Source organism: Haliotis rubra, unplaced genomic scaffold (assembly GCF_003918875.1).
Source record: "Haliotis rubra isolate DU_JTF1 unplaced genomic scaffold, ASM391887v1 Scf225, whole genome shotgun sequence".
Classification (NCBI taxonomy): domain Eukaryota; kingdom Metazoa; phylum Mollusca; class Gastropoda; order Lepetellida; family Haliotidae; genus Haliotis; species Haliotis rubra.
Genome location: NW_025766281.1, coordinates 838015 through 850413, shown reverse-complemented (window position 1 = coordinate 850413; position 12399 = coordinate 838015). Strand labels below are relative to the sequence as shown.

Here is a 12399-nt window from a genome sequence, read left to right as displayed (position 1 = left end):
GCACTCAGCAGTATTCCAGCTATATGGTGGTGGTCTGTATATAATCGAGTCTGGACCAGACAATCCAGTGGTCAATATCATCAGCATCGATCTACGCAACTTGGGTAAGATGACATGTGTCAACCGAGTTACCGAGCCTGACCACCCGATCCCGTTCGTAGCCTGTTACAAGCATGGGTTGCTGAAGACCAATTCTAACTTGGATCTTCACGGGTCAATTAAACATGGTGTATATTGAATCCAAACTTACCCTCGCATGATACTGGTGGCAACATGTCAGGCTTTGTGTGTTTGCAAGATCCCACAACCAAAGGGGAAAACTGCCAAGACTGTGTCGGCATTGAACTTCAACTTTCAACGTAGACTATCCCAGTACTATCAACGTAGACTATCCCAATACTATCAACGTAGACTATCCCAATACTATCAACGTAGACTATCGACGTAGACTATCCCAATACTATCAACGTAGACTATCCCAATACTATCAACGTAGACTATCCCAATACTATCAACGTAGACTATCCCAATACTATCGACGTAGACTATCCCAATACTATCGACGTAGACTATCCCAATACTATCGACGTAGACTATCCCAATACTATCAACGTAGACTATCCCAATACTATAAATAAAGTTGAATAGAGTCGATCGATACTTTGTTATTTAAAAAATATATCAAATACTAACAGAAACAGATTCTGACCACCTCCCGATAGCGGCTGAAATGAAAACATCACATGACCCCTCAACAGCACGTGAAACCCGGCCCCCACATGACATTGACAGACACGTGGAAGGATGCATACCCTGGTAAGTTTTCTGAAAGATTCTCAGGCTAATCTATGGCTGTGGGGGTGATGATGATTGTTATGGAGAAGCATGTACAATGTGAGTGAACCCCCACCCCCCACCCCCACCCCAAAACAAAAAAAATAAATAAAAATGTATGTACAAAGTAAGTGACCCCTGCATGTCATGTACAAAATCAATGCTCCCCCACCCCTGTTTTAAGCATACTTTTAAACATTACTATGTACAAAATTGATGGACACCCCCAGTACATGTGGACAAAATTGATGACCCCCCTACTTCCCCAGAACAAAATAGGTGGCCCTCCCTTAAAATCATCATGACCCCCCTAGCCATAAATTATGAACGGTCCCTAAAATCATTGATAATAACGTAAATATTGATGCCAATTCTGCCGTAGAATATTTCGAGGAAGAGGAATGTTGCAAATACTGCCATCCCATGTCTGTCACACGAGTAACCAAACATGGTCCAACGCACAAAACGCAAAACATATAACCAAATGGTTTGTCAAACAATGTGAGGTTTTGAAACGTCTCGAAATGAACTTCTTAGTATATTTAGAACGATGCCATACATTGTGTACACAGTACGTTGTCGCCAGGAAAGATTTAAAGTGGAGTGGAGTGGAGTGGAGTGTTTTACACAGATAGGCTTCACATACAGTACCCATGTTTGAAATCGAAACCGGGTCTTCGGCCTGACGAGCGAACGTTTTAATTACTAGGCTACCCCACCGCCCCGATGCAAACATAAAAAGTTATCTTTTGTAGTAGGAGAGAATGTAAACGCAGCGAAAGGTAAAACGTGTAAAGACTTCTGGAAATCTATTAAGAAATACTGTAATTTTAAAAACCTAAATATATCAGCCTAAATGTGTTTTGATTCTTTCACTAAACACCTTTATCCTCAGATTAAGTTCTCAGTTTGATAAAGATGTTGGAGAATTCATTGATGATCATGACGTTGTTAACTGCGACCAGTGTAGAAACTGGGATGATATACAAACCGGCCAAGGGTTGACTATTGAGGGGGAAACAACTATTGCCATAGCGATAGTCTATTGCAACCTACTATTGCGATAGCGATAGACTATTGCGCCCAACTATTGCAATAGTTTCTTCGTCCTTGAATTGTCTCATTTGAAGTCATTTCCCAAATGAATGTATAGTTTATATGAAATAAAAACAAGCTGAAGTAATTTCAGTCTCTTTTAATAACTGACAAGAAACTTGAAACCCAGATAACTTTGTTTAAGAGGTAAGAGGCGCGGATAATTCAAAATGAAAATGAACGAATCTTGTACTTCCTGTATTTTTGTATCTTTTATCAATGGAGGTCAATTACTAAACTATCGATAGTCACACATACTTTCGATGCATCGATAGTTTTTCGTTTCTACCGTCGCATAATTGCTATCGAGACTCGACAATTGCAATCCATCGACAATTGGATGCATCGTTACAGCCCTAAGTATTACCATTCTAAAACGTGTATTCAGTGAAATACTTAAAACTGGAAATCTTCCAGAATCTCGTCATTTAGGGATGGTGGTACCATTGCATAAGACTGGGAATAAGAACGACTCGAATAATTACAGGGGTGCTTTCCTTGACGTAGCTGTTAAAGAATTCAAGTCCATAATAGAGAACCCTATCACAATCTGGATCACGACTCGGGAATTGATTTCTGAATCACAGACCGGTTTAGGGAAGACTACCGCAAGGCAGATCAAACATTTAGCTTTATTCAATAATACATAAATATATAAGGAAGAAACGTGGTAAATATTATTGCATTTTCGTTGATTTCTGAAAAAGGCTTCGACACGGTAGATAGAAATAAGCTTCTCTTTTTAGTTCTTAATAATGGCCAACATGACAAAATAAGCACTCTTCTACGTAACATATATAATGTGAGGTGAGTTCATGGATGAAGTAGTTACGCTATGTTTATTCATCATACGGAGGTGTTCGACAAAGATGTACCTCTTCGCCCATTCTATTTATTCTGCACACAGATGAACTTGTTAAAGACCTTGTAAACAAGGATTATAATGGAGCTTTTATTGACACAATGTCTATTGTTTCTATTTGCCATGCTGTTGGTCTAGTTAAGTTATCAACTTACAGAAATGTATTGGTTTTCTAGAGAAATGATGTAGAAAATGTTTTTGTTATAATAATATTGCGAAAGAGTAGTCTCCAAAAAGGGTGGCAAAGTATCGAAACATGAAAACTGGCTTATATGACATGAAAAAGAGGCTGTTCCGTGCGGTCAATATCTTAGATTTACATTTTCTTCCAGAAACACATTTTCATAGGCATGGGATGAACTATGTAAACGAGCTGAGAAGGCTCCATGTCCAGTTAAGAAATCTATTTGTGCCAATAAATCAATCATGCCTGATATCGCAATATTTCAAGTATTTAATGGTAAAATCTAACCAATACTGATATTTGGTACAGAAGTCTTTGGAACAGTCTATATCGCTATGATATAGAAAACGATCATTCTGGTTTGAGTAAATTCCTTCTGAGTGTTAGCTATCGCTCACCAGTAATGGTAAAGTCAGTAAGTGAGTGAGTGAGTATGGTTTTACGCCGAGACGTCTTCCGCGTCTAGCTTCAGTCTGGGCAGAGGAGTGCGACAAGGTGACACACCCAGTGTACCGAGGTCGGAGCATACTGTTCTTTATCACAGGAGAGACATCAGTACTGAGTGAGTTGTTTTACGTCGCTTTTAGCAATATTCCAGCAATATCATGGCTGGGGACACCAGAAATGGGCTTCACACATTGTACCCTTGTGGGGAATCCAACCCGGGCTTTTAACTTCTAGGCTTATAAACTTATCGGAGTATTGTCACCCCTGTGGAATGAGGAAGAACGAGACACCCCCTCCCCTAACCCCTCTACCCAGACAGGGAAGTAGGCCTATAGAAGGGCGGGGTGAAGGACTGGGTATTGTTGATAAGGGGCAGAATGTCAAAGATCACTTGTCATTTCAACATCAGTTGTCACTAGGCATCTTTATATGTATTAAGTTAAACAATAGTCAATTCATGATCGCATATTATTTACCGAGATTTGAAACTTCACGGTCGAAATGAGTGATGGTGGTTGCAATTCCACTCGCAAATGTCTGAATGACTCAGGCTATAATATACATGTACATCGTTGGTGAAATCCGTGTGTATAGCTGTAGCATAGGAAAACTGTAGCGCAAATAGGATTGCGCAACACAGAGAAAATGACCCGTCTTCGTATACTGGTCATTTTCTCTGCGTTGCGCAACCCTATTTGCGCTACAGTTTGCGTGTGGCTGTAGCTACAATATTTTGGTATTCTTGGGTATGACCCGTGAGGGGGTCGAATCACCGACCTTCCTCATTCGTGACAGATGCGGTATCCACTTCACAAAAGACGCGGTCAGCGCATGGGGTACATCAAACCCTTCGGAAATATAAAGCAAAATATTGCAAACACGTTTCTATATAACCATTAAAATATATAGGAACCATATTAGTTGTGGCAAAACTTGCTGCGATTATATCCAATCAACCTACCCGTGAAAATCCGTGTTAGAATTGGATCTTCAGTAAACCTTGCTTGTCTTAAGAGGCGACTAACGGGATCGGGTGGTCAGGCTCGCTGACTTGGTTGACGCACGTCAGTGTATCTCAGTTGCGTAGATCGATGCTCATACTTTTGATCACTGGATAGTATGGCCCAGAATCGATTATTTACAGACCGCCTCCATATAGCTGGAATATTGCTGAGTGCGGCGTTATACAAAAAATAACAAAACAATAATCTTGACCCCGACGTTAAAACCGATTTCACCTCACTTACATATCACTTGGGACTAAGGTTGGGCGTGCTTAATTTCGTTGTGGGATTTCGCAGTTCAGCTCCAATTTGCTAAAAATTATAGACGTATTTGAATCTGTCAGCCAAATCTCATAAACCACTTACACTTAATTCTATCGTAAAATGAACTATCAGGGTTTAATTGTATGTTGTTTAACGCCGCTCCCAGCGATATTCCAGCGATATGACGGCGATCTGTTAATAATGGACCAGACAATTCAGTGATTTACATCATGAGCATGAATCTGATGGGTTACTGAAGACCACTTCTAATCTAGATCTTCACGGGTTGATTCATTGATTGTTTGTTGTTTAACGACCCGTGAAGATCCGGGTTAGAATGAACCTTCAGTAACCCATGCTTGTCATAAGAGGCGACTAACGGGATCGGGTGGTCAGGCTCGCTGACTTTGTTGACACATGTCATCGGTTCCCAGTTGCGCAGATCGATGTTCATGCTGTTGATCACTGGATTGTCTGGTGCAGACTCGGTTATTTACAGACCGCCGCCATATAGCTGGAATATTGCTGTGCGGCGTAAAACTAAACTCACTCACTCACTCATTGTTGTCTGACGCTGCTATATTTTGGCGGTCTGTAAGTAATCGAGTCTGGGAGAGACAATCCTGTGATCAACATCATAAGCATCGATTTACGGGTTGAACTATCTGTAGGATTTCAGATCGTTAAGAAAAACCGGTACGGTTTAGGAAAATAACATGGCGGCTTCTCCCGGTTGAATTTTGGGATCTGGAATCCATAGTTAAATTTTAGAACCTGCACTTCGAGCCCAGGACAATATTGGCAATACTCGAACAGGTAGTGTTGCAGAGGGCAAGGCTGTGCTTACAATCTGACTCAAGCATGTATTTCTTTAATGCAACTTGCTCTGTTCCCGGGGGACGGTGGGGTGGTCTAATGGTTAAAGCGTCCGCTAGTCACGCCGAAGATCCGGGTTCGATTCCCCAAATGGGTACAATATGTGAAGCCCATTTCTGGTGTCCCCCGCCGTGATATTGCTGGAATATTGCTAAAAGCGGCGTAAAACCATACTCACTCACTGCTCAGTTCCCAGATTGAGGTCACGTGTGAGATCGACGTAACGGTCTCCCGCCTTCGCATATGCAGCTTCATGATGAATACACATTTAGTTCATCAAACATGCGACGTTGGGCCGAAGTTTGTGAGTCTATTTAAACAGAAACTTTTGAGCGGCTTAGCTTTGAGCGGTTGATATTTTCCCGACGGTCGCTTTGATGTGCAATAACACCTTTGACCTCTGACCTTGAGCCACATAAAACTTGAAGGTCGGACGATACACAAACACATCGAAGCACGTTCAGGTTGCGAGACCTTCACCTTGATGACGTCATCAACACAGGTATCTTTGTCTCCGCTCTGAGGCAATTTATACAACAATTATTGTGAACTTACTCATTCAAGCATGTTGAATAGTGTTGAACCATGAGTCATTCATGATTATCACTATCATAAAAGATCTTTTAAGAAATAAAACAACAATCAGACGCATAAATTGAATATTAAAGAGAGGAAACACCACATATACAAAAGAAAAAATGTTTACAACAAACAAAAGGATTGTCGCTTTGTTTGCGGCGTTAAACTTAAAAAAACGTAGAACTGATGAACTATTTAAAGAACTCATGTCAGGATTATACCACCCGTGGTCTATCGAAAACAAGGCACATTGCTGGAACTATTGTAGTGTGAGTGAGTTTAGTTTTACGCCGCTTTTAGCAATATTCCAGCAATATCACTGCGGGGGACACCAGAGCTAGGCTTCACACATTGTACCCATTTGGGGAATCGAACCCGGGTCTTCGGCGTGACGAGCGAACGCTTTAACTACTAGGCTACCCCACCGCCCCGGGAACTATTAGTAGCAGACTGTGGTGGTGAATGGGTTGTCAAAACTAGCATTCACTGAGGTGATAAACTGTAAGTGATTCAGTGTAGTGCTAGGGTAGCTATATATTATAAGCGCCAAAGTGAATTTCGAACCGAACGCGCAAAATGCATTGCCACACATACTGAATATTATTATAACCTCAAATTTATCTCTGTCTAATACCTGCACACGTTACCACCTTAAATCGCTCACCAACATGACTGCGAAAAAAGTGCTTTAATATAACTTTAATTGTTGTTAGATAAATGACTGTCGAAATATTATTTTACATGCCACAATATTTTAACCACGATTGTGACTTTAATATTCTTATTCTAAGTTCTGTAATTTTACTCAATATTATTATGATTATACAAAACGGATTTTTAAAATCACGGTGGGCGGTGGGGTAGCCTAGTGGTTAAAGCGTTCGCTCGTCACGCCGAAGGCCCGGGTTCGATTCCCCACATGGGTACAATATGTGAAGCCCATTTCTGGTGTCCCCCGCCGTGATATTGATGGAATATTGCTAAAAACGGCGTAAAACTAAACTCAGTCAGTCAGTCAGTCAGTCAGTAAAATCACGGAATTCGAGGAAGAAATCAACATTTATTAACCATCGACTTCAGAACCGACGGAGGCTGTAGGGTAGCCTAGTGGTTAAAGCGTTCGCTTGTCACGCCGAAAACCCGGGTTCAATGTTCCCAAAATGGATACAAGGTGTGTGAAGCCCATAAAAACGGCTTAAAACAACTAACTCAGAAATGATGTCTCACCTTTGATAAAGAATAGTATGCTCCAACCTCGGTACACTGGGTGTGTCACCTTGTCGCACTCCTCTGTCCAGACTGAAACTAGTCAGGGAAGACGTCGCTAGACAGCGGTGACAGCACGGAGCTTATGCCATCGATGAGATAAACAGCTGATGCAGACTGTCATCACCTCATTCATATACACGATCGGGGCAAGACGGGATCAATCATGCTCCATTAACGAGGATAATTAATGTAGTTTACACATCATAAAGCAGTTATACATCTCTGTACTTACGAGAGTGACATATATAGGTCATGTGACAAGTACTTGACGTGTAACGTGAGTATACTCCTATTAAATGTCTATATGCTCATAAAAATTCTTAATTATTTCTATTGTTGTTTCTCCTCTTTATCGTCTCCTATTTCGGATTGTAAACTTTTAGCATATATACAAGTCTCTCGTCCTTCTGCTATATTTTTCCAATTTACGTGTACTTTTCACATCATCTCATCTCTCCTTTCCTCTTCTCGACTCGCCGTTTTCCTTTTAAAGTATTTATCGCCAACTCCTATGCTCTTTCGTCCATAATTATTTGCCCTCTGTTTAAACTTTCTCACTGGGTTATTTTTATCTCATTTTTTCGCTCCGGTGTTTTTTTCCTGAACACTTTCTCACGGCGGTGTGTAATCACGTGATGACGTGTTGCGCTTGATGAGCACACTAATGTACTGAGGACGGAGTAACATTGTCCAGGCATTGTCAACAAGGAGGAGATGGGTTCGTTAGGCGGGACAGATAGGAGGCAGTCAGTGGAGATTATAACCGCCAATGGAGGAGATGGTAAAACGTCAGAGGAGGCGATGGGAGACCGTCCGAATATATTGGAACCTATCTATGGAGGAAATGGTAGAAAGTCAGAGGAAACGATTGGAGACCGCCAGAGAATATTGGAACCCGTCAATGGTGGCGATGTTGGAACGTCAGATGAGATGATTTGGGCCCGTCAACGAATATTTGAACATATCAATGGAGGAGGTAATAGGACGTCAGAGGAGACGATTGGGGAACGGCAGAGAATAATGGAACCCGTCATTGGAGGAGATAGAACATCAGAGGAGGAGATAGGAGACGGTGAGAAAATACTGGAACCCGTCAATGGAGGCGATATTGGAACGTCAGATGAGATGATTTGGGCCCGTCAGCGAATATTTGAACATATCAATGGAGGAGGTAATAGGACGTCAGAGGAGACGATTGGGGAACGGCAGAGAATAATGGAACCCGTCATTGGAGGAGATAGAACATCAGAGGAGGAGATAGGAGACGGTGAGAAAATACTGGAACCCGTCAATGGAGGAGATAATAAAACGCCAGGGGAGGAAATAATAGACTGCCAGAGGAAACGATTAGGGACGTCAGAGGATACTGGAACCCGTCAATGGAGAAGATAGAACGTCAGAGGAGATGATTGGGGAACGTCAGAGGAGACCGTCAGCGAAGAGATAGGACAACGTCAGACGAGAAGAGGGGCTAACATGAGGAGAACATTGGAGTCGAACATAAGGGATAAATTTAACAAATGTGTGTAGATTTCAGACCTTCAACGAGGGGATCTGGGGGGTCAGGATTTATTTGATAAGAAAATACCCAAGACAGAAAATACACTTTTACGCACAGGTAAATTGGTGTATATCAACAAAGAACAAAAACAAAACAAAACAGCCCGAATACAAACAACCCAATGCACTAGAATTTAAGGGTCAAGCATGCAAACACAGACTTTACATAGCACTTCGAGAAGTATGTATGCTGTTGTCTAGTATTCAGCATAGATACGCTAGACATATTCTAGCCTTAATATTCCCCTCCCGGAGGTCATGACCCAGGCTCCTTGAACCATCTTACCTGGTCAGGTGTGAGACACAACAACGTCCGTTGAAACAATATGTCCTCTGCAACAGCTGTTGTTAATTAGAAAGTCCAGCGTAATTAATTCTCAGTCCACTGCCCAATGTTTTAAACAGATGCTACTGTTGTGTTCTCATCTTCCAACACTGATGTAGGTCGCAGATGATGATGTCGTGAGAGACGACACCAGGGACGGCTAATCACCTTAAGCCAGCAGGAGGCTGAGTATGTTTGTATTTGCAGGAGAGATGATTTTAAGGGCACGCTAATAGCCCAATAGTGACCCAGCACAATGGCTCAAGAAACAGAGATTTTCATGTAGGTGGGATTTCCTGGTTGGGGAATTATGAACTGGCCTGTACTGGGGTCAAGTCCACCGTCTTCGGAGTTCGCCTGGTCAAAGGTGTAAGATAACGAACTTATGTCATAGTATCTGTTATTGCCTAGCAACGAGTGGTATCGTGTAAACAGTTGAGTAGTGTGTAACTCGAACTGACCAGGGAAAACATTCGACTCATCGGGCTTATTTCCACTGCAAGTCAATCGTTGATTTCATATCAAATCATATGATTTTCACTGTTTTTGTATTTTACACCCAAGGGACTCTGTTCCATCGGACAACTGTTAAATATTTAGTGGTATTTTACACCCAAGGGACTCTGTTCGATCGGACAACTGTTAAATATTTAGTTGAACTTCCACTTTTTATTTTGAAATTTATAAGTTTGATACAGGCCAAATTGGTCCACCCAAAAAGTAAAATAACGTTGGACTAATTCACCGGGATCGGACAATTATTTTGACAGAATGGAGAATTCAGCGCTCAGATGTTCAACTATACTGAAGGGTAAAAGAAAGTATTCACTTGAAACAGTATCCATCCCAAAATTACATATATCAGAATGTAATCAGGCTGAAAACAGTTGCCGAAACAGAAATTGACTGACTGAGTTTAGTTTTACGCCGCTTTTAGCATTATTCCAGCAATATCACGGCGGGGACACCAGAAATGGGCTTCACACATTTTGCCCATGTGGGGATTCGAACCTGGTCTTTGGCGTGACGGGCCAACGCTTTAACCACTAAGCTACCCCCACCGGCCCCCGAAACAGAAAAACTGAGATCCCAAAACTACAACTATGACGCCTGTGTCAAGTACATCATCGAATTATAAATTCTTGTGGTTTCATTTTTTTAACAACCCTCAAACACGGGTATACACATTTTGCTTGTCTGTCAAGTTTTGATGGTGATAATATGTCTTTCTGTTTAAACATACACTTCATTAATTATAAGAATAGTGAGTGAGTGAGTTTAGTTTTACGCCGCTTTTATCAATATTCTAGCAATATCACGGCGGGGATACCAGAAATGGGCTTCACACATTGTACCCATGTGGGGAATCGAACCCGGGTCTTCGGCATGACGAGCGAACGCTTTAACCCTGTTGTAAGAACACGTTTTGTGTATCACGGTAACTTAAAACTATCCCTATTAAAAGTGGAGTAGTAGTGTATATGTCTGGTTAGAACTGAACTTCGTGTACAAATTTTGTAACGTGAAACAGGAACTTGGGTTCGATTCTCAACTTTGTAAAACACGTTGTTTCAAACTGTGATGGGGCAGCGGGTGGCCTAGTGGTTAAAGCGTTCGCTCGTCGCGCTGAATACTTGGGTTCTCCACAGGGGTACAATGGGTGAAGCCAGTTTCATTTGTTTGTGTCTAGTTTCAATAACTCAATGATGTCGGTGTTTTAAGCTGGAAGATCATTCCACAGGGGCGGTGGGGTAGCCTAATGGTTAAAGCGTTGGCTCGTCACGCCAAAGACCCGGGTTCGATTCCCCACATGGGCACAATGTGTTAAGCCCATTTCTGGTGTCCCCGCCGTGATATTGCTGGAATATTGCTAAAAGCGGCGTAAAACTAAACTCAGTCAGTCAGTCAGTCATTCCACAAGCCATCAGATGAATTATATAATTTTGGCTCGTCTAAGCATAAGAGGCGGTAGGGTAGCCCAGTGGTTAAAGCGTTAGCCCTCAAGCCGAAGACCCGATTCGATTCCTCCCCAAGCGTACACTGTGTGAAGCCCATTTGCTAGTGCACCCGCCGCGATATTGCTGGAATATTGCTAAAAGCGGTGTAAAACTAAACTCACTCCCTCTAAGTACATCGGGCGGTGGGGTAGCCTAAAGTACTGTCGGAAATGCTAGAAAAATGCTTTTGACTTATATTTAAAATTCAGAGGTATTACAGTTACTAAAATAACAAATATCACTTTAAGAAACATCTACCTAATGTAGACCGAGGGAATAAATTTTGAGACATGCCATAAAATGTGTTTTACTGATGAAAATACCAAAAACTTAGAAAAATAACGGGTAGTCGGACGTTATTTGATACAAACATTAACTGCCTGTGTTACGTCATCAGCATGCACGGTATCGACAGGTGAAATTGACACCTGAGCACACGCTCGGGGAGGGGTCATCTCAATAGATGTTTTCTTCAAAATGTTGAATATGTGTACGTATAGTATACGTATTGGTTATGTAAGGGGATCATTTGTGTATGTGTGTTTGTTTTGAAATAAACATACGAATTACTGTACATTGGAAAGAATCCTATCACTTGTGTTATCTTATCGATTGATTGTAGAAATGTGCAACGTTTTAATAAATGTTTTGCATGTCAACAGTATATTTCATTGAAAAAATATGGATGTAATTCAGTCAGTTTAATCTAGTTGTGAACATTGGCCAAAGATTTAACGAAGTCACTGGTGTAGCTTCTTTAGAATATATATATTTTTCTTCTCATAAAGTTTGTAGACCGCCCGTCTAAGCACTCCCCTTGTCAAAGTTGTCAAGGATGGTTTCACGTCCCAGTTTTGCATTTGAGACGGTCCCTGTCTTGTCTGATTTGTTTACAATATTGTAAACTTGTTGGTAAGACATGCCAACAGCTCTATAAGATCTGTAATAAACCCTTTCCAAACTAATGAAAGGTTTACCTCTGTCTTTTTTTAAGCAGAAAAAACTATAAACCTTTGCAACAATCGACTGCAAATCGTTGGCCATAGTGGACGCTGTGATAAAGATGTGCATGCATGACGGGAAACTTATTTATCAAGACTTAA

General features: G+C 41.4%; 1 protein-coding gene across 2 annotated transcripts in view; it reads left to right on the top strand.

The window, feature by feature from the left end:
* The first annotated feature begins 753 nt into the window (after positions 1–753).
* LOC124277658 (sulfotransferase 1B1-like) overlaps positions 754–12399 on the top strand; it is a 35500-nt gene continuing 23854 nt past the window's right edge. For both annotated transcript variants that reach the window (XM_046713385.1, XM_046713389.1), the window contains exon 1: positions 754–816. In XM_046713385.1, the coding sequence (XP_046569341.1) occupies positions 780–816 (37 nt within the window). In that variant the 5' untranslated portion in view covers positions 754–779. The remainder of the gene's footprint in view (positions 817–12399) is intronic.